The sequence below is a fragment of the Cuculus canorus genome, chromosome 22 (genome assembly GCF_017976375.1).
Source record: "Cuculus canorus isolate bCucCan1 chromosome 22, bCucCan1.pri, whole genome shotgun sequence".
NCBI classification, from domain to species: domain Eukaryota; kingdom Metazoa; phylum Chordata; class Aves; order Cuculiformes; family Cuculidae; genus Cuculus; species Cuculus canorus.
In genome coordinates, this window is record NC_071422.1 from 3,438,374 (window position 1) to 3,460,685 (window position 22,312).

Genomic DNA, 22,312 nt, shown 5'->3' on the forward strand with positions numbered 1-22,312 from the left:
GACAGGGGAACAAGACGCAGACAAGTTGGAGGGACAGCACATCCTCTGCCAAAACTGCCCTTCGGAACACTCCACTCATGGGAGCTGCTGCCCAGTATGGCCGGTTTCTCACACCAGGAAACAGAAGAGATTGCATCTCAGAGACAGCATGGCAAAAGTTAACAGAAATTTTCTGCTAAACGGGGTGGCTGATCGTTGCCTTGACAAGGAGGTTGTGTCCTACCAATACATTCCTGGTTAATGGAGGATCAGGCTCTGCCAACAAAGAGAGATTTCAGCTCCTGAACAGAGCAATGCTGCATGGTTCAGCATCTCCCAGACCTGTCAGCCCACCTTACTCTGCTGTTTGGCTCATGTGCCACCCAGACATCACCAGTGTGTTAGTTTTTAAGGTAAGTTTTGCCCCTCGAGGTTCAGCTCAAGGTAAAGAAACTGTATTCCTGTGTTTGCACAGAGAACAGGAACTGTATTCCACTGTTCTAAGAGCCAGTTAATGTATAGAAAACCAAAATACCTTACTTTGACTAGGGAAGGATGTTTCACTTTACATCTGGTCACACAGACCACTGCATGAGAGGAGAAGAAATGAAAGTGAGTGGAGAGCACCAGCCACCTTTCAGCAGATTCATCCAAGTTCCAGGCCCTTCCTTTGGGAGCTCTTCCTGCAGCAATCTGTTTGGTAACACAACTTGATCACAACACTCCTGCCTAGCAGGCAAAAATAGAAGGCAATTAATCAAAACTTAAGGAGTTGAGACACCAGAAGACGGAGGCATCTCTTCAGGGGCAGCAGAACCAGTCTCTCTGAAGAGAGAGCTCAACTAATGCCTGAGACACAGACAGCAGCACAAAAGATTGAGCTCATCTAAAGATGAGGGCACATAGGACAGCAAGTCCAGGTGAAAGGAGCTGACTGACAGCAGTGAGGAGGAAGAACAGCAGCACCTTCTTGGAGAGAGTGACCCACAGGATCCCAGTACAGGGATGGCCATCAGGACAGATGGGAAGAGTTTGTGGAAAGGTCTCCAGAGGTGTCTGCCTGGCACCCGTCAGGCTGTACCACACTGTTTTGAATGCCTTTCAACAGTTAAGAATCTCTTAAAAACTTACAACACACACAAAGTAAGATTTTTTAAAATCAAAACTCATGAGTTTGAGTTCATCCTTTAGCTCTGAGGGGTTGCACTCCATAGCCCAAGTCCTCTCAACCCATCCACGCTCCTCAGAGGCACAGCTTCAAGCTCCGTCAGCTCTGGCACACCTGCATCCAGGGAAGTCACCCTCTTCCCACCCTCCTGGGTGCCGCTCTGCAGAACTGTCACTTCAGAATTCAAGTCAGAACAGCCTTTGGGACGACAGCAGACCCTTACCAGGGCAAGCATTCGCGCTGAAAAGCAGCAGCACTCACAGTGGCCAGCACTCGATTCCCACCCTTGCAACTGTCCTTTGTAATAATTCCAAGCAAAAAAAACCAGTAACTTGGGTAAAAATTTATTTTACATACAGATCATTGCAACTTAACTATTAATCAAGAGAAGTTATGTTTCCTTTACAGTGACCAGATGGTCTGAGATTAACACAAGTCTAAGCCTGAGAGCTGGGATTTTAGTTTGGAAATGAGATCTTGGGGGAAGGGTTCTTCCAAGCACCGCTCAGCTCAGTGAGGAGCTGCAGGGCTTTAACCACAGCTCAGCTGTGCCACACAGTGCTGGAAGCAGACTCCCACCTCAGCCCGGACCTTTCTGAAGCTGAACTTGCTGAGCAAGACACTGCCTGGAAAGGTACGGATGTGCTTCCACTATTTTGTTCAGCTCTCAAACTAGAAATGGAAGTGGTGAAACAGCACAACCTCTGTGAAGTACAAAACATCGAGTTACAGGGCAGCAGACAAACAGGACAGCAATAATGGCAGGGACCCTCCTAAGCCAAGTGTTCTATGTGTAGCAGGTTCCTGGCCGAGCTCACGCTATGGCCCTAGGTCAAACAGACAGAGTACAAAAAATACTTTGACCAATAATTAATTATACTGGAAACAAACAGTCTACTAAAAAGCAATTCTTACTCTAGGTGCCAATGAGTCCTTAAAAGCAGGGAGGGGACTGAGAAGCTGCACTTGGGCAGTGCTGCCAGGATCATTCACGCTGCTCCATTTTTACTTTAGGAGGTCTCAGGAAGGTCCTGTTTTTCTTTTCTTTCTTCCCCTTTGTATTTGCCTGGAAATTTCTCCAGCTGTCCACACGACCATCCCGACTTTCCTGCAAACAACAGAGAGAAAATGGAGAGTTAAGAAGCGCAAGAGCCATAAAACAGGTAGCACACACCAGTTTCGAGAGATCAAGAGCAATGTCCCCCTGTCCAGCCCACAGCAGTCTGGCAGCCAGGACGTGCAGACACAGCAGCAGACACAGCACAGTGGAACTACGAGTGAGCTCACAAACACCAGTACAAGCACTGTGCTGGTTTCCTGTTACAGAAGCAATCAGTTTGGGATGTGCTGTCCTGACTAGAGTCTACCAAATCCTCTGACGGGCAAAGGAAACAAAAAACCTCATCCACAATGGATGTTCCTAATCGGTCAGCCCAGAACACACCATTTCCTTACTCTGTCTCGCATCCTGAGACTGTTCTTCTTGTGCTGCAGCTTGGAGGTACAGAGAATAGAGAGGAGCTATGTACTGCTGCCTTCTCTCATGCTTTTTGCCCCAAGCTTCATCACAAGGATACAATGAAGGTCTCTGGTGCGCTCTTCTCTCCTCTCCCTCACCTACCCACAGAGCAGCAGAAATTCCTCTTGGAAAAGAGAATCACAACAAAAAGAGTCCCACAAAGCCAATCTATGATCCCTGCACCCTGGGATTTCACACAGGAGGACAGAACGAGCTCAGGGATGATCCACTTAACGCTGTGGGTTCCATACACTCCAGGCCCACTCAACCACAGCTGTGCGTGCAATGCTGGTGCTGCACCACCAGGCTCTGGCTCCAACAGCCAGCTCCTTAGCATTCCTCCTTCCCCGTGGCAGGGTGGGGAAGGCCAGGCACCGGCAGTGATTGGGATACTGGGCAGAACTGGGAGGAGAGGCTGACAGGCCAGAGGGTTGTGCTGCCACCCACAGGGACCTGGGCAAGCTGGAGGAATGGGCTGAAAGAAACATTCTGCGGTTCAACAGGGAGAAGAGCGAAGGAACAACGCCTGGTACCAGCACACGCTGGGAGCCACCCGGCTGATATTGTGGTTTGAGCTAAATGAGTCAGTTTTGTGACTAACTCGCTCTATGTAACTTCACTCTCTGAAAGCCGACTGCATGTTTTTGAGACTCATCTTCTCTAAAGTGATAACACAGGGCACTGGTGTGCAAAAAGGCCAATGCTTACACTGAACCGACACGTCCTCGAGCTGGTGGAAGGGGCTGCACCTGCAAGGAGGGGCAAATGGGGCAGGTGACCCCAAACTGACCAACAGAGGATTCCATTCCATCCCATACACGTCACACTCAGGATAAATGGAGATCACAAGGGTCCTTCTCTCTTCTGTGTTGGCCAACATCCAGTGAGGACCTCATCTCTCTGGTTGTTCCTGATCCTAGATCTCTGTGTTCTTCAATCCAGTTCCTGAGCCCAGCTCCCTCCTGTCTGTGGACCCATTCCCTCATGTCTGCTCTGCAGCATTGGTGGTGACTACAGCCACTGAGGGGTGGGGTGAGGGAGTGATCTCAGATATTTTGATATATTTTATTACTTTCTAATTAGTTTTGTTACTATTATTATCATAATTTCATTAATACTTTCATTTAGTTTTAGTTTCCAACCTGCAAGTCTTTTTCCTCTCACTTCTCTTTCCCCGTTCCCTGCGGAGTGGGGAAGGGATTTGGGAGTCCAAGTGCATGAGTTTAGCTGCCAAAATTAATATGAGTGGGGCTGAACCGTAACAGCTGGAAAGCAGCTTGACAGAAAAGAACCAGGGGGTCCTGGCAGACAGCAGGAACGTCTCCTGTCCAGGCTGGACATGAGCCAGCAATGCGCCCTTGCTACAAAAGCAAGGTGCCCTGGCATGCATTTGGCAACAGCATTGCCAGCAGGGCAAGGGAAGGGATCTCTGCGCTCTGCTCGGCTCTGGGGAGGCCATGCGTGGAGCACACAACAGGCACGGACATAGTGGAGAAAGGCTAACAAAGGGCCACAACGGTGACTAAAGGACGGGAGTATCTCCCATACAAGAAAAGGCTGAGAGTGCTGGGAATGTTCAACCTGAAGAAGGCTCAGGAGGATCTCAGCAATATGTGCAAGTATGTGAAGAGCAAAGGAAAGAAGACTGAGCCAGGCTCTTCTTGGTGCTGGTGCCAGGACCAGAGGCCATGGGCATGAAACATCAGAAGTTCTATCTGAGCATCCAAAACCATGGTGTTATCAAGGGTGAGCAAGTACTGGAACAGGCTGCCCACAGAGGTTGTGGGGTCTCCATTGCTGAGGATACTCAAAAGCCATCTGGACACAGTCTGGAGCAATTGATTCTGGGTGGCCCTGCATGAGCACGAGGCTGGACCAGATGGACCCAGAGGCCCCTGCCAACCTCAACCATTCTGTGATCAAGCTTTTTCTATGGATAAGGCTGGATGGCAACTTCTGCACCAACCTTCTTGTTTCTCAACGTTTGTTGGTAGAAACTATTATTTAAATTTTAAATAAGAAAGTAAATTTTGAGGGTGAGGTGGGAGAAAGTAGATATTCCAACCTGCTCCTTCTAAAATACCTAGATATAATTCAGCTCTGAAAGCAGCCTATGAACAGCTTCTAGAAACAGCAAGCAACCACTTGGATGACACAGACATTCCTATGAGGATTCAGAAATGCTGCAGAACAAACATGAAGGACACAACCTACAGGTTTTAGGGTACAGAGCCAGTGTCAAAACCAGGACGCAAACATGGATTGGTATCACCAGGATCAGGAAAGCCTGGCAGAGCAATGCAGAGGTGCAGTACCAGCACCTTTAGAGGCTGGAGATGTTTGTGTTGAATTTGTTCAGGGTTTTCTGTGAAACAGATAGAACCACAATCACAGAATAGCAGCTTAAGTTTTGCTTTCCTGTGGTTTAAAGATCATTTGAAGCAGCAACACACCCCCTCCTTTTCGCTATATCTTAAAGGCAGCCACTGAATTAGTACACATACAGGAGCAACCAAGAATTCATAGGTTAGAGGTAAGTTTCTTACTCTTGTGTATTCCAGAGATCCACTCTGGACATTAATACCTAGCTCTGACACTGTCTTTTCACATGGATTAAACAGTCACCAGCAAGGCTGGAGAAGACACCAGCAAGCGCATAGGTTCAGCTGTTTCAGCGTGGTTGAGGACATGCAGAGGTGTACTCAGAGGTGCAATATCAGTAGTTCTGCAGCCCCTGTTTAGCCCATTACTGTTTGCTTGTAATACTTGCTCACATTTCCTCAGTTGCTATGCTTTACCACCTCCCTACAACGACCAGCAAATTCAGTGGCCATTCTGGCATGAGAACACAGAAACTCTGCCAGCAGCAAGGCCAGTGAGTGACTCACCACTCTCTCTAGCAGTACATGACAAAACCAGTCAGCACAGCAGCATTATACGCGCTTTCCGGAATACCTGGCTTCTTATATCCATGTGATACAGCACATGAACACAAACTCCTCCCAGCCAAGTCTCTAGAAACATCCCAGTTGTCCACTTTCTACAGGATGCCAGTCCAGCTCATACACTTCTCTCGTAGACACCTTCTTTTTTAAAGTCCTCTTGAGCATGGACTGGGATCTGGCTTCGGAATAAATGAACAACCTAGCTCATCTCTCCATGAGGTCCTGCATGTCATCCCTTCCTCCCACTACCTCCCCATGTCACACAACTTCATCCCTGGTGTGTAACGAGGGAAGAGTTATGGGCTAAATCAAATATTTTGGCAGGCTGCAAGTTTGATCCCTAGAACAGCAGCAAAACAACTACAGAGCTGCTTCTGATACGACTAAACCCAGAATACTGGGTGGAAGGGTCAAAGGGACGCAGCTGCCAGTCAGGATTCTGGTATTTACAGGAGATACAGACTCTGTAAGCATCAGCAACCAGACTGAAAAGTGCTGAAAGCAGCCCACACTGGTGCTCCAACAGCTGCCAGAGTAAGTGTTACTGGTTACCAGTGACACGGGCTAAGCAGCACTTCACATTTCTGACACAGGACAAGAATGAACTTCTGGCAGAGCTTGAAAATACTGTACTGTAAATCACCAGACATTTCTGGATACCCAAGTCCTTTCGGTGAGCTCCTCTCCCCACACAAGGGCAAAGCTCAGGCTTATGCAGGAGTTTTTTCTAAGTGTTTCTCTGCAGGTGCTGTAAGATAATTTAAGCAGACAGTCTCTCTTCTCTCTAGGGGCATTCCCTGCAGCACGGCCAAGAACCGCTGAGGCCCATCCTGTAAGTTAAGCTGCTGATTACCTCAAAGTTCTTCTGCCATTCTCGCTCTCGTTTAGCTTTCTCTTGTGCCTCTATTTCCTCTTCCCTCTGCCGCTTCCTGGAAGAGAAGCCACAAAGAAGTTACGAAGCCACAAGCATCTACTTTAAAGAAACATCAAAACATCTCGGAGAGCTCTTCCGATTTCTCAGCAGATTAAAGTCCTTATCAGAAGAGATAAGTACACACTCCTAAAATAGTACAGCAAACTGTACTTCAAATCTGGAATAGCGGCAAGCAGAGAAGATGCTTTGGCACCACTGAGACCATGCATGTACTTAATTAGTGAATCAGCATTTCTCGCTCAGCAAAACATTTGGACACCACCATAACTCTTGTGCTAAGTTTCTAGAACTGTTTAGAATACACATTTAGGGAAGTTGTTAAATGCTTGAGGATGCAAGGTAAGAATGAAATCTTTTTCCCCTTCCTTAATTTTCATCTGTAATCAAAAGCATTGCCCTGCAACCACCTCTCAAACATGTCCACTGGCCAGTACAGAAACCCCGCTCTGTGAGGTGCATCCCCAGTGAGCAACCAGGCAATATGTTCAACACAAGTAAAATAGTCAAGGATCGTAAGAGCCAGAGGATAGTTCTGGCACTTAATTAAAATTAAAAATCAATAATATGCATCCTAACAACATGTACAAATGTGTCACTGTTTCACTGTTTCGGTTGGCCTCTATGTATACACAGCAGAGCACACAACCATACCAAATAGATCAATGTCTTAAACAAGAATGGCAAGTTTCCCATTGGTGTTTCTCGAGCACACTGCTTTACAACCCACAGGCTGCCCAGAGAAGTGGTTGGATCTACCTCTCTGGAAGTCAGCTTGACAGGACCCTTGTCAATGTCATCCAAGGTCCTGCTTTCAGCAGGAGGTTGGACCAGATGATGTCCAGAGGTCCATTCCTACTTAGATTTTGTTAAGACTCTACAATTCCTTATCTTGTCTGAGGCACAGCAAAGAGCCTGCAGTGCACAAGCAGAATGTTGCTCATACCTTTCATGCATTTCTTTTGCTTCTCTTTCTTTCCTCTTGATTTCAAGTTCAGCAAAGAGCTTCATTGTCTGTTTGTATACAGCTTGTTTGAACTGTAAAACACAAACCCAGTCTTAAAACAACACCCATTAACACAGTTAGAAAGCTGTTTTACTTAAGAATGTAAAAAACGTAAAAAGAATGCAAAGCCTAAGTTTGCCCATGTAACCTCTATCCTGCCCTGACAGCAATCAGCAGTACCGATAGAGGAAAGGCTATCAAGCCCTGCTGATTAAATTTTGTCCCTGACATCATAAAACAACTACTTATTAGTCTCATTTTCATTTGTATTCATAAAACTGTGCCTAGAGAGAACTGTTCATTTCAAGTTCTCTTACTCTTAAGTCTTGCAATCTTGCATTTGACATAAAAGGCAAAATGGTCGCTGTTGAGAAAGTCATTTCCCAGCAGATGATCTTGTTGTGTTGTAGAAGTCTAGCATCAGCTTTACCGTAGGAAACATCAGTATACTTTGGACAAGCTTCATTATTAAAGAACTAGCGTGAGATTTCTGAAAATCAACTGGTTTGGGTTTACTATGGTGCTATCAAGAGGAAACAAATCAGCTGGTAGGGAAAAAGAAGGTGGTAACACTGTTTGACTTGTTATGATGTCAGTGTTTGATAATCACCCATCGCTGTAAAACACTAAACATTATCAGACTAAAAACCAGATAAGAAGAACTACGTCATGCCTTTTTTAATAAAATTGATTTGCTGTAGAACAGCACATCTATCCTCGAACGCTGTATGGAAGAAACAGCCAAACCAGCACTTCCTACAGTATCACTAAGAGCATATTTTAGACATGCTGCAGTGGCTCAGTACACACTGAAAGCGAGAACAGCACAGTTCCGGCATCCAGAAACATGAAATTGATTCAAAAAAGAGACTGCGTGATGCACAAGCATTAAAGATTTGCTCCACGAAAAGAACCAGGTATTTTGATTGAAATAATCTCATGATGCATTTACTCTACACTACAGTTAAACTATTTTCTAAAGTACATGGGTCTTACCCAAGAGTGGCACTCTTCAGTGGTTCGCAGAAATTATTCTTCTGTAAGTGCAGCAATTTACAATACTCTAACAAGACTAATAATACTCCCGTACTGGTTTTGACTCTTAATTCCTTGAAACACATTCTGTACTCCCCAGTTTCTCTGAGCAGTACATGACTTACAACTTCAGGATCATCCTCTTCTACAGTGGGAGGTTTTCCATCCTTCTTCAATTGCTTCTTTTTTTCTTTCACCTAAAGATTTAGAACAAAACCAAAAGCTTAAAGTTTTACAGGGCTTACATAACTGTATTCAAGTAGTTCTGCATTCCTCCTCCACTGTGTGGGAAGGACTCTGGATGACACCAAGTTCCTGATTTGGATCTATGTTTTACTCTAAGCTTGTCTGGTCCTAGGTCCAGACAAACACACCTAAGATCACTGTGGTATGAACCGAAGTAATGGAAAACACTATGTTAGATACTATTCATTTCACACAACCCCTTTGTTGCTTTTGTTTGGTTTTATGACACATTCATATCCAATATACACCATCCAAACCAGCAGGAATTTTGTTGTGCTTTGCAGTATTCAAAAGACTAACAACAAGCAGAACATAAAGTCCTCCTCAGTTTAGACTATCCAAGTTCTTCCAAACAGTCTGCTTTCTCAAGCTTGTTGTGGTTTAGTCCACTCACATCACTCAACTGACTTCTTGGTCAATGCAATCCAGGTTCATTTTCTTATCTTATAGGTCATTTTCCCCAAAACTTGCCAGTATCCTGCTGTCCTCACCTATTTTCTCCCACCCACATCAGAACTGCATAATTCATTCAGACTTGAAAAAAACCAATTTGGGTCAGATCATGTGATCGACCTAATTATTTCCAAGTACTGAATTTCACTGAACTATCTTGCACTGAGCTCAATAGCAGTCTTGGACAAAACACATCTATCCAGGCCATGAAGAACTCAGTGCTCACCTGCACAGCTTCATTACGAGGTTTGATCAGCTTTTAATGACCTAAACATACAGTGGGTTTACCAAAGAGCAAATGATGAATGACTGAACACCACTCACCCCCACCCCGGTTGTAAGTATGGAATACTTACAGTGTGTTCCACATATTCTTTTCCTGCTTGTATCACATCCAAGGCTCTCTTCTTCTGCTCCTGATCTAGCAGCAGCTTGTATGCTTTATCTACAGCTAACAAAACACATCAACATTAACAGTACTAGCAGTAAGATTCACAAAACATCACCAGACTGCTACTTGTTGATCATACAAGTTTTGCTTCCTAGAATTTGGGGGTTTTTGTTTGGTTGAGTTTAGCTTGGTTTTCTTTTTTTTTTTAAATATATCTAGGTAAGTGATATCAAGATAAACGAGTTCTAGAAACTGCTAGATACCTTTTGGAGTTAGCAGGGTAAAAGCACCCCACCCTACCAAGTCCTACCAAGGGACTTAGTTATAGGGCAGGAGGTAAGTTTAAGGTGCAAAACGCCTCACTGTAGTGCAAAGCACACACCTAAACCCACCATTCTGTCATATGGTCTTTGAATAAAATATAACGCACACATCAGCTCTTCGTGAACGACGTCAAAGCCCAAGGGCCAGGCTTGTCCATGTAGCAATCCGACAGGCAATTGCTGCCACCCAGTGACACAGTCTGCAGCAATGCCACCCCACAGCTGCAGCTCCCTCAGCTGAAGCGCCTCACAGCAACGCTTCCGTCCCTCTGTGGGGCCACCACCCCTAACCAACACTGAATTAGCTACAGAAAAAAAAGCAGATCAACAACCATGCACCAGCCCAGAAAAAAGGGTGAGAGCATTACCTTCAAACGCCTTCTGGGCCCTGTCTGCATCATCTTGATTTTTGTCTGGATGCACCAATATTGACAACTGCAAGAGAAAGGACCTTGCTATCAGGGTCATTATAAAAGATGAAGAACATTTCAGATATTTTTGTGAGAGAAGGGAAATAATCTCAGCTAGAAGGAATCAGAGGGGATCAATTCCTGTGCATATGGACACATCAGCTGACAAAATATAGAAGTGTGGATCAGCAAAAGCCTATGAATCATATACAATCCCTCTACTGAACAGGCTGTCTGAGAAAAGCTGCGGCTTGGGACGTGCAGAACAATATAAACATCCGCCAGCTGCAGTGTCTGAGGCTGATATGAACCCCTTGGTTGCCCGTTTTGTATCCTTGGTCTTAAGAAAAACCAAACCTACAAAGACCAACCTCAAGCAAAGCTGACCTTCTACTCAACAACGTCTCCCAAGTTCTCCAATATCCTTAAGGCTGTTCCAATATCAAACTACTTATAAGAGTGGGCAAGTTTCTCCTTTGGCTCCTTTACTGAGGGTTAAGAAAACTCTTTCCTGTACTCTCCATCCAGCTGACTCAAGACACTCATCACTACCATCTTTAGGGCAACACTGAATGGGCTGGAATGCATGTCCTTCAACTTCCCCTTTCAGAAAAAGCTCTTTCAAACTTTCCCCATATGGATTTATTTTTTCCCTAGATCTCTTATTTTTGAAGTTGCTGTATGGACCCCCTGGTTTATTTGCATCTTTCCTAGTATGACATTCAAAACCAGTCACAGTGTGGCAACAGAAATTGCATCAGTGCCAAAGAACACAAAATAATTACTCCTGAACTCTACAGATGGCACTTTCCAGTTGACAGGAAAAAAGTCTGCTCCAGTCCTAAAGCAGCAGCATGCTGTCGATTTACTCCATGATTTGCTAGAGCCACTGTCTTTTTCCTTCTGTTGACCGTTGACACATTCTGTATTTCGGTGTTTGATTTCTTGAACACACAATTCCATGCACTCTCCTTATTTCATCACATTGACTTCCAACCATTTCCCTGCAGTCTCCTGCCAGTCCAAGGCTGAGACAGCCCCAGTTCACTGATTTGCAGAACTGAGAAGTCAGTAACAAACTAAAAGGTTATCTCCCGGCTTCCCACATACAGGAGGGCCCACATCCCATCACTAACTCAATAAGCGTGTTTCTCTGTCAGCCAGCACAGCTTCCTGTCTAAAGGCAGGTGAGTCCTGATTCGAGTGGGACGCTACAGCCCACCAAATATTGTGTTTCTTTGCTGCATGCACTACTTAAACTAAAATTTCTCCTGCAGATCTATCAGCAGAGTAAATCCAGGGTAATGTTTCCTGAGCCACATGAGGGCCAGCGAGCAGAGCTCCTGCTGCTCCACGTAACCCAGCTATCAGAAATGACCACTGAAATTATTAAAGACACTGCACAGAAAAGACATTTCTGGTTCCAAGTCCATGTATTTGAGAAAAATACCTTTTTTCAGCTCTTAATTTCTGACAAATGTTGACCTTTTCTGAACCACAGCTCCCTAAGCTGATTACACGCGGGCACATCAGTTTGCAATAGCCCCATCACACACTTTGCAGGCAAAGTGAACCAAGCTCAGACCACTTGTTGATACAAAGACAGTTCTATGCATTTCTTCCCAAAGTGGTCGCTCCCCTACCCAGAACAGCTTTACCACCGCTTTTCTTATTCCCAAGTACAGCTGCACAATCTCTGCAGAGCTTCTGGTTTTCTTTCAGAGGTTTCAAGTGCAAAAGCCAAATACCTGCCGGAATCTTTTCTTTATCTCTTCATCTGTGGCTTCAGGATCCATCTGCAGCACCTAAAAGAGACCGTGAGAGCAGACCAAGTTTGATGATACTGCCCGTGTTTCAGGTTCCTGGCAGCAAGCTTGGTTCACTGGCATACAGAGACACCACCAGAAAGCTCCCCCAAGCAGGGAGCTGCCTCAGGACATGAATTTTCACCTGGTAAAACAGAAACACTTTAAGAGACACCATATTCGAGACACTCCAGTTTTAGCAGTGCTAGATTCCTCTGACTATGCCACTGTCCTTTCCATACTCAAGTTTTGTGAAGACAGCAGCCAGCCCTAAATAGCCACAATTGGTCTAAACCTCCAAGCAGCCCTGTAGCAAGGCTTACTCTGACAGAAATGGAAGCCCACAGTGGCTTTGGGATGCTGCAGGATCATTCACAACCAAGAACTTTGGGCAGAAAACATACTACTCGCTTAGAATTTTTCCACTTTACCATTTTGAAAGAAGACACAAGACTTTTACCATTTGGTTTCCATGAACAAGCCCACTTGTTTATGTATTGATCTTCAGGGATGTGGCAAAGTTTAGGAGCTCTTTTGTGAATTAATTTCCTGAACAGAAGTCCTAAGCAACAAGTGAGCCTACTCAATGCAGATGCACACTGGTCTGACACTACGAATTTGTAAATAAAAAACACTCTCTCACAGGAAAGCTACATTCTATTTCTAAATGGCTTGCTTCATTTACTCTCCATGGCAAGTATTAAGGTCTATAGAGACCAAATGTTGTCAAGGTGAATCTGCTGACTGATCTGGCTGACCAGCCCTAAACTGGGACTACAAAAAGCACCCGAGGCTTTAAAAAAGCAGAAAGAGATATCAGGAAGGAATATATACGGGGAAAGCCAGCTCCAGAGGAACATCAGATTATTCTATTGACTGCTTTCCTCAGGCTTTCCATACCTATTGAGACTTTATAACTGACTGCAAATGGAACCAAACTACATAACGTGCAAGGGAATTATCCATTTTCCAGTAACTCCTCAAAGACCACTCAACAGAGTGAGCAGCAACAGCCCTTTTGTTCTATGCACTGTGCAAGTTCAGAGGGATAACATACAAAATAAAAGACAACTAGAAATGCCGAGTCAGAAGCACTCTGAACAGAACCTGACAGGAACAGCCCCATAGCTGTTACGCTCTTGTTCAGAAAGTTCCTAGCATGGATCTGCCAGAGCTCCCAGAGCTGCTGCATGAGGGAATGTGTCAAAAGAACATAAGACTGTGCCTGTCATAAAAAAGCAAAAAAGCGAGTGAGCACATCTGCACCACCCTTCTGCCTCCTGCAAACCTTCTGCGCAGTAACCCACACCTGAGAATGTTTTTCTTTCTCTATGTTTGGTATTTTTACCAAAAGGAATGCCCATTAAATCTGGACACTAGTATTACCAAGTCAGAAGGGAGGATGAAACATTCAAACTAACCTCAAAAGGGTTCAAGTTGAAATAGGAAGATCCAGGTCGGGTCAGCCTATCAATTTGGTTTTTTGATGTTAAAACAGAGTCTCGTTTTTCAATTTGCTTGACCTGAAGAACAAGAGAGATCAATGTTAACTGACCATCACAATGTGCTTATCGGTCTTCCCCTATGACTACTACATTGGTCATCATCATCCTGCACTACAATTCACAACGGTCTTGCTCATCCCACGCCCGCAGGTATTTCACTCAAGCACTAGCGGAACCTTTTCTACAGCACAACAGTGTTTTTAACGTTATATTCTCACTGTAAACAAACCCTAGCAGCTGAGGGTTTACCCTCACTTTGCTCCTGAGCCAGCACAGCCATTGTGATTCCTCGGAAACCACCCACACCATCGCTTTTAACCGGCTGCTGGCAGGAGAGCCCATTAAACACATAAAACCACAATCACACTGGTGCAATTATCCAGGTTCATCCTGACCATAGGTCATTTGCTTCAGTTCCATCTACTTTTTGCCCTTTGCAGCATTAAACTAAAGCAAACGTTTGTTTGCATTTCCACCTTCGCCTTTATTTAAAGCAATCCCCATCCCTGGTCTGTGCTGCCCTTCTGCGGGTGCTCCGCTGCCCGTGGGACAGAGAGCCTGGCACAGCTCAGGAAGGGACCGGCACCAGTGGGGCCTGGCAGAGGAGCTCAGGCAGCTTCTACAGAGCCTGCAGGGCTCACACACCCCACATCTGAGGGAGGAGATGGGGCCACACCAGGGCCTTCGAGAGCTGAAGGCACAGAGCTGGTGGCAGTGATGGGGACCACCCAGGCCATTCAGAGAATTGCTTGGTTGGAAAAGACCTTTGAGATCATCAAGTCCAACCGTCCCTGTCCACAACTGAGTACCTCCTCTGCCCGTCTGTTAAACACCTCCACGGCCTCCCTGAGCAGCCTCTGCCAGTGCCTGAGAACACTTTCCATGAAGGAATTTTTCCCAATATCCGATCTGAACCTGCCCTGGTGCAAATTGAGGCCATTCCCTCTCGTTCTATCACCCGTCATAAAACTGTTTGGTTGGAAAAAAAAACTTTGAAATCATCATGGATCGCTATTAAAGCAGATCCCTAAGCACTTCACTGTCTGTGTTTTAAACCTCTCCATGGATGAGGACTCCATCACCTCCCTGTGCAGCCTCTGACAGTGTCTGATAACCCTTTCAGTGAAGAAATTCTTCCCGATGTCCAGTCTGAACCCGCCCTGGCGCGGCTTGAGGCCATTCCCTCTCATCCTGTCACCTGTCACCTGGGAGCAGAGCCCAGCACCCGCCTCACCACAACCTCCTTTCAGGCAGTTGGAGACAGTGATGAGCTCTCCCCTCAGCCTCCTCTTCTCCAGGCTAAACAACGCCAGGTCCCTCAGCCGCCTCTCCTAATCCTTGATCTCCAGCCCCGTCCCCATTCCCGCGCCTCCGCCCTCCTCGCCGCCCCGGCCCGGCCCGCGGAGATCCCTCAGGGCGCGGACCCCGAGCGGCGCGGCGGCCCGGGGCAGGGTCCGGGGGTGCGGCGGGGCGCGGGGCCGGCCCGTACCTCGCTGTAGAAGGTGAGGAACGCCTCCTCGGAGGCACCCCCCGCCGCGGCCTCCCCTGCCGCCGCCGCCGCCATCGCCAGCACCACGTGACGCCGCGCGGGGGCACGTGACCACGGCGTAAAAGCCGGCGCGCCGCGCGGAGCCCCCCCACGTGACCGCCACCACCATGTGATCGCAGCCCGTATCACGTGACCGTGCACACGTGGCCGCTGCCCCGGGGCCCCGCGGCGCGGCCCGAGCGCGGGAGGGGGGCCCCGGCCCGGAGCGGGACCGGCCGGAGCGGGGCCGGGTGGACTCAGCGCCCCCCGCCGGCCGCGCCGGGGCTGCGGGGCCCCAGCAGGCCGTACGGTGCTGCGAAGCTGCGGGCGCGCATGCGCGGTGCGTGACGCGACGGGCGCGCCCCGTCCGTGCGGCCCCAAGGGCAGGCGGCGATGGCGGCGGCCGTGGTGGCGGTGGCGCGGGGAGGGCTGCGTGGGGCCCTGCTGGCGCAGCAGCAGCGCTGGAGCTCGGGATCGGGGTCGGGCGCCGACCAGGTGGGCATGGGAGCCGGGGGTTGTGTCCGTTTGTGGGGGAGCTGTGTCCGTCTGTCCGTCCCCGCTCACCGCCGTCTCTCCCGCAGCTGGGCGAGCTCGGCAAAGGCGCCGGAAAGGGCGGCGGCGGCGGCGGCGCCATCCGTGAGGCCGGCGGTGCCTTCGGGAAGAAGCAGGCGGCGGAGGAGGAGCGATACTTCAGGTGAGCGCGACCCCCCGGTTCTCCCTTACTCTATTCCCCTCCGCGGTTCCTCCCCGCCCCGAGTCTCCCCGTCCCGGTTCCCCTCCGGTTCCCCCCATCCGGGTCTCCCCACCCCATTTCCCCTCTGGTCCCCCGCCCTGTGGTCTCTGTGCCGTTCCCCCTCCCTCAGGGATCCCCCTCTCCTGCAGTTCTTCACCCCCTGCCCTCTCCCGGTTTCCCCCTGGGTTCCCCGTTCCCCCGGGTTGAAAACCGGGAGCCACACCCTCCACTGCGCTGCCCTGCAGGGAGAAGGAGAGGGAGCAGCTCGCCTCTCTGCGCAAACACCACGAGGAGGAGATCGATCATCACAAGAAGGAGATCGAGCGGCTGCAGAAGGAGATTGAGCGCCACAAGCACAAGATCAAGAAGCTGAAGGATGATGACTGAGCAGCTGCTGAGTGTGCGTGGGCTGTGGGGCAGCCCTGCACCGCAGAGCCCCCGCTTCGGCCAGCGCAACCCAAACGCGGCTGGGTATGCCACGGTCTGCAGCAATGTCAAATAAACTACTCAGCCTCTGTTCTCTGTTCTTTAACTTTAAGGAAACAAAATCTGCTGTCTGGTGTTAAGCTTCATTGTTCTTTCAAATTAAGGATGTGCTCTGAGCAGGCAGTGCTGTACAGTACTCTGCTAGTGTATTTATGGGAAAGAATTGGCCGTTTGTAGCTTGTATGCTAAATTTATGGTTCAGGCTGCAAGGAGAATTGGGGAAAATGGTACCTGTGTTGAGACTCGCTCACACAGCTTTGTTTCCAGCAAACTCACCCAGTGGGGTAGCGGGGAGAGTTTTCCATTGAACTAGCAGAGTATCTATGAAAACTAATATTCTTTTGTTGCTCTTGGTGTTCAGTGCTATAAACTGAAAGAAAAATATTGCTGTGAGTCACGGTGATTTCACCTGTGGTGGTGCAAGTTCTGAAGCAAGACTGCGGAGATCTGGACTTCTACATGAACGTTCTTTTCTGCAAAGTCTGCAGTTGTCCATGGCGGTTTTCCTTTGTCTCTAATTCTCAATATTCCTTATCCAAGACCCCTTCCAGAGAAGGAAGGGTTAAAATTAATTTTACGCAAGCTCTGTCACTTTTATGATTATAATACAAAAATCCATCATAAAATGTACAGCAAATGACCTGCTGAAACTTTTCTGCAGGAAGCCCTGATCAGAAGGGGATTTCACGTGGTTGAGAACAGGCATGTAGGAAAGCAGCCTTGCCTTCCTGCCATGTCCACGAGCTACCTCAGCAGGCTCAGGTTCCACCGCTGGTAAAAGCCTTTCTGCGTTACTTGATGTGTTACGCCGTGAAGGGTTCAGGGAGACTGGACTTGGGGGTCAGTGGCTTGAACTGTCCCAGCAGGAGGCAAATCGGGAGAAAAATGGGAGCCTTTGAAGCTGAAAGCGCTCACGCTTGGGCAGCGGGGGTGTGGCTGCATCTGGGTTGTGTGAACTACATCGCTGGTGAGCTCTTCTCCCCTTGGGACGCTCTCACCTGAGGTACATTGCAGCTAGTGGAACATCTCTGGAGCAAATGGCAGCACCATCGCTCCAGTGAAGAGTCTGTGCCCTTAGAAACTTTTTTTCTGTTAATGAAAACGTCATCTATGTGATCAACTGTGGAAGATGTGAAGTGGTGCTGCCTGGCTTTGCTGAGCCTCTGTGAGCTGGTGGTGCAGTGAGCTCTGTGTGTGTGGGGGTCTCTGTTCTTTTTAGTCGAGGCTGATGAACCTGGGCCAAAAATATTAATATCTCCCCCTCCCCACCTCCCTGGGAATATGAAACCTGGTGGGAAGAACTGAGTAATGAAAAGCAATAGGCTACTGACCTGTTTTTAATATTCACCCATTTAAAAGTAATTTTCCCATTGTATCTGGCTGGCTTCCCCAGAAGCTGTGGTGTCACTGGTAAGATGTCCCCTTGACGCCCAATTTCTTGGCATCACAGCTACAGTGGACTACGGAATAGCTGAAATGAATATTAGAACAACTTTATATTCTGAAGGGAACAGAAGAGGGCTTAAATTCATAGCTTTCTGATTACTCTGCATTTTTGTGCACCATTGAAATCTTAATTATGCTGTGTAAGCATAATTGAAGTCCCCCGGAGCTGTGGCATGCGGTACAGTATCCTGCTATGCAGCAGTGAGCTGTCTTGCCCACCAGAGTCCTTTGAAACATGTCTCATCTTCCTCATACTCTGACTTTGCTCAAGTTTCTGGGGGGCTCCTGTGCTTGGTCCCTGACCTCATGCTCATAAACCCATCCCATTTTCTGGAGAGGAGTGTCTGGTTAACTCCCTGCTCTACAGTCACCCAGAGCTTCTCTTGGGTAACAGCAGTGGAGGCACAGAGGATGAGGACAGGCAGCTGTGGATCTTGACTGAGCCAGTGGGCAGGGGAGAGAAGCCTCGTTTTGACTGGCAGATAATGAAGATAAAGCCTGCTGGAGAAGGTGAACGGATTAATGATGCTGCTGTGTAAGCAGTCTCCCCACTGCTTCCACTTCTCCCTTTCACTGTCTTGGCTGTGCTGGACTCGGGGGAGTCATTCAGTCTGTTATCTCACCAGCCTGCATTTCTCTTCCGAGCCCAGTGAATTTTGCTGGGTTAGCAAATTGAATGGTTGTGGAGTCCAAAATTGCCACCAAGGAAATGTGAGAGGTACTGAGGAGGGCAGGGATGTGGTGGGAACAGTCTTCTCCCATCTCTTGAAATTACCTTTGCTAAGTTAGAATGGTCTCTATCCAGTTGCCATGATGACTGATTTTGCAGCCATCTTCCTACTGCAGATTCCATATGGCTGTGAACCTTAATGCTCTGGGCAGCAACTACTTGATTTGTCCTCATAATGAGGTTTCTCTGCTGCATTCTACCCAATGACCTCCTCTTCCCTGGAGTCCAAATGACCTACATCTTGAAACCAGTTTGCTTTAGTTTAATGCCAGTGGCACTCTGGCTATTCCTAGCACTGTTTCATTTTCTTGGCGGTACAAATATCTCTGCCAAGCAGAAGACCCCTCTTCTGAGCTTGACTCTAGGAATCACAAGCACCTCACCCACCCCTCCTCTTGTGCTGCCTCCTTACCAGAGGCAATTCTGCAAACAACTAAGCTCCTACAAGAGCTCCCAGCACACCCTCCATTTAATTGTGCTGTTTCTGGTGCTCATTGAGACCTTTTATAAGAAGATTCAATCACAAAAATGTCTTTTCTTCTTTCCTGGGTTTAGCAAGAAGAATGAGTTTGTGTAGTTTCTGATCAGTTGCAAAGGTGGTTCAAGGTAAGTGTTCAAGGAGCATCTCTGCCTTCTGGCAAAGTAGATGATAATTCATTTTGATTTGTGTAGTTTCATCATTAGTGCACCTCTTCCAATGTGTTTTTTTTCTTCTATCAAATTTCAAACTGTCAGTCTCTGCAATAAGTTACCAAATGACACAGATGGATGTTGCCTGGTGTTGATTCTTACGATACAGGAACCTGGCACATGTGAGGGGTGCTTCCATAATGTTTTCCTTCCAAGCAGAGAGCAGGATAGCAATAGCCCCGGCTTGAAGCCTTCTAACATACTTTTTCCACAGCTCCTCGACACTGCTTGTGATGATAATCGTAAGAGACAGGTAAATGCAAAAGATGTCCAAGTCTGAGTTACAGACAGACCTCTCATAAGAACTATTTCCACTACAAGAAAGCGGAGCTGATTTCTGATTTGGTCTGATGGATATTTCACTAGCAGGATGTGGTGTCCTGGACTGCACTGCCAAACCATGGGTCTTCTGAGAAATTTTGGAAGCAGCTGGGTGACCAGGAGCAAACAGTTTATCGTGGGCTCAGTCATCCACTCCCAGGGCCAGTAGATGGAGAGATGCCAGCTATGGATTGTGGCCACTTCACTGCCCGTGGTTTACTGTAGAACTCCAGTTCAGAGCAGGAGTGCACCTCGGACCTGATGTGATGGGTTGGGGCTGAGGAGGTGCGAGCTGTCTGGAGACCTTCCCAAGCACTCCTCCTGGTCCAGGGTGACCTGGAGGACTGGGCTCAGTTGTCTTTTGGGAATCAGTAGCTACAAACTGCCAGCTGGTCTTGATGCAGAGCAACCCAAATCCAATGCTGATGTTTGATGCTGGTAATGCTACAGGGATAGTGTTTGACTCTGCTAAGGGGGTCATAGAGACACTCATTGTTCTGGGTTTCCTCAGTTGCTCTGGAACAGCTGATGGCATGAACAGACCCCCGTCCCACAGACACAGGGCTACACAAAGGAGGGGATTCTTCTCTCTTTCCCGCCAGTACTGGTGTGTCCTGGTCATCTGATTCTTCCTCAGGGTTGTCCTAATCCCTTTAATGACACCCTAACTCTCAACACCCACCTACAGCACAGATCTGTGAAGAGAAAACTTAATTTCTTGGAGTGACCTTTATGTTTCAATCAGATGCATATCCTTGCCTACCCCAGATTCCCAGTCTGTATCTCACCCCTACGGATCATGGCCCAATGTTGCTTCGCCACGGCAGAAGTGGGAAAAGTGCACTTTTTTTCAGCTAAAACTGAACCAGTGATCATTGCTGCAGCGCACACAAAGCTTCTGCCCAAAACACTTACTTTGTGCTGCATCCTACACAAACAGAATGGATATTGCCAAGAAACCTTGGCCGAGGGGTGGGGACAGATATGACAAGAGAGGAAAGTGATGCACCCAAGATTTTAGCAAGCTGAGTTTGGTGCAAGACACCCAGGTTGCCCAGTTGGGTCTCTTCTGGCCTTTTTGTCAGGTCAGTCCTCCCCATTCCAGAGCAGAGAAGGGGAGTGAAGTAGGACAAAGACAAAGCGTGCACTGATGCTTTCCCACAGTCAAACAAACGGGCTCTGTGCAAGGAAAAATAAACCTATGTTTATAATAACATGGTAATAATTGCAGGTAGAAATCTTGCTGACCACTTCCCCGCTCCACAGGTGGGAGGAATGCACTGGGGGCTTTCCAAAAGTTCCTCATTGGTATTTTTAAGCCCAGGCTCCAGCAAAGATATAAGAACAGCTGCATGGAGACTACCACAGAACAAGGTGTTTGTTGCAGGCAGGCACATCCACCACACATTATCCCAATAGCTGCACTGATAATTGGTCAGATAAGAAGCCTAAAGCACTGGAAAATATCATATTCCATATGTGTGCTAACAGTTTACACACAGGCTACAGCACAATCATCTCTGTCGTCTTGCCACTGATGTGGAAACAAAGGAATTTCAGTGCCAGCTTGGAAGAGGAGTTGCTAGCCTGATGGGCCAAGCTTCAACAAAACTCAACCTCTGGACAACAGGAAAATGTCAACAGGTCACAGGGTAAATACGTACAGCTGGTGAAAATCCTAAGCCTTTCACCTCTGTCTGCTAATGGACGTGCTCACCTTTTTCCCGTGCCAGCATCCAGGGACTCCTGGGTGACTCCTGGGAATTGCAAAGCAAAGGCAGCCTCACTGCCAGGAGCCGCGGCCTCACTTCTCTACTTTTTCCCCATCTATTTTGATGATGACAGGGAGACCAGAACCTTCTGTGTCTTCACCATGCAGCCAGATTGGTTGCCAGACCTCCCAGACTGATGCCAGACAGCTCTCTGCAGCAGAAATTAATCTTGTCCTCATTTCCAAGTTGGTTTTTGTTCTGCCTTGTGCCTTGGCCTGGGTCTAAACCGAGCCTTGAGGGCATCTGTTTTGTTCCAACCAGGGGGAACAGTAACAAGTATCATTCCAGAATTTTCTAGGAAAATATAACATCGAAAAATTTGGCCAAAATTTAAAATTATTCCTTGTCCCAGAGCATCGAGGACCTCTTTCGAGCTCATTTTGCTGACTGATACCACCCTAGTACCTGTGGGCCACAGCTTGTCCTTGGCTAGAGGTGTGCAACGTTCAGGTTGGTTTGGGCTGGAGCTCTTGTACAGAGCATGAGCCCAAAGAGCAAAGTGGCTGATGAAGCACATGCAGAGCTATGATGGCAAGAGCTGGAGAAATTCTGGAGTGACAGAACAGAACCTGATTTGCAAGCCAAAGGGCTGAGGTCTGCGGTCAGCCTGAAGCTCTGGCACCTTTATACTAACTGGAAATACAACAGAATACACCTTCTTTCCATGTCCTGCTGCCTTTAACGGTCAAGCACCCAGAGAGTAACAGCAGGGCAGAGCTGGCTGATAGAAAGAAAGGATGGTAAACCCCCAGAACACAGAGGGCAAGAGCATCCAAAAGTAAAACTAGAAGGAAAGGATCACCTTCAGGTGGGACCTAGGAACAGCATGATTCACTGAGAACAACCGGCTCCAGGTGGCACAGGCAGAGAGCTGCAATGTACTGAAGAAT

At 47.7% G+C, this 22,312-nt stretch overlaps 2 protein-coding genes across 2 annotated transcripts; one reads left to right on the forward strand and one right to left on the reverse strand.

The window, feature by feature from the left end:
* Positions 1–1,481: 1,481 nt before the first annotated feature.
* On the reverse strand, positions 1,482–15,353 carry DNAJC8 (DnaJ heat shock protein family (Hsp40) member C8). The gene is made up of 9 exons (XM_054086504.1): positions 15,206–15,353; positions 13,633–13,734; positions 12,155–12,211; positions 10,365–10,431; positions 9,639–9,733; positions 8,709–8,780; positions 7,489–7,580; positions 6,465–6,540; positions 1,482–2,255 (listed from the first exon to the last, which is right to left on the reverse strand). Exons 1-9 carry the CDS (start codon positions 15,278–15,280, stop codon positions 2,133–2,135), a joined length of 759 nt encoding a protein of 252 aa, XP_053942479.1. The 5' UTR covers positions 15,281–15,353; the 3' UTR covers positions 1,482–2,132.
* Positions 15,354–15,439: 86 nt separating this feature from the next.
* On the forward strand, positions 15,440–16,579 carry ATP5IF1 (ATP synthase inhibitory factor subunit 1). Its single transcript, XM_054086505.1, has 3 exons — positions 15,440–15,739; positions 15,826–15,938; positions 16,223–16,579. Exons 1-3 carry the CDS (start codon positions 15,638–15,640, stop codon positions 16,362–16,364), a joined length of 357 nt encoding a protein of 118 aa, XP_053942480.1. The 5' UTR covers positions 15,440–15,637; the 3' UTR covers positions 16,365–16,579.
* Positions 16,580–22,312: the final 5,733 nt, after the last annotated feature.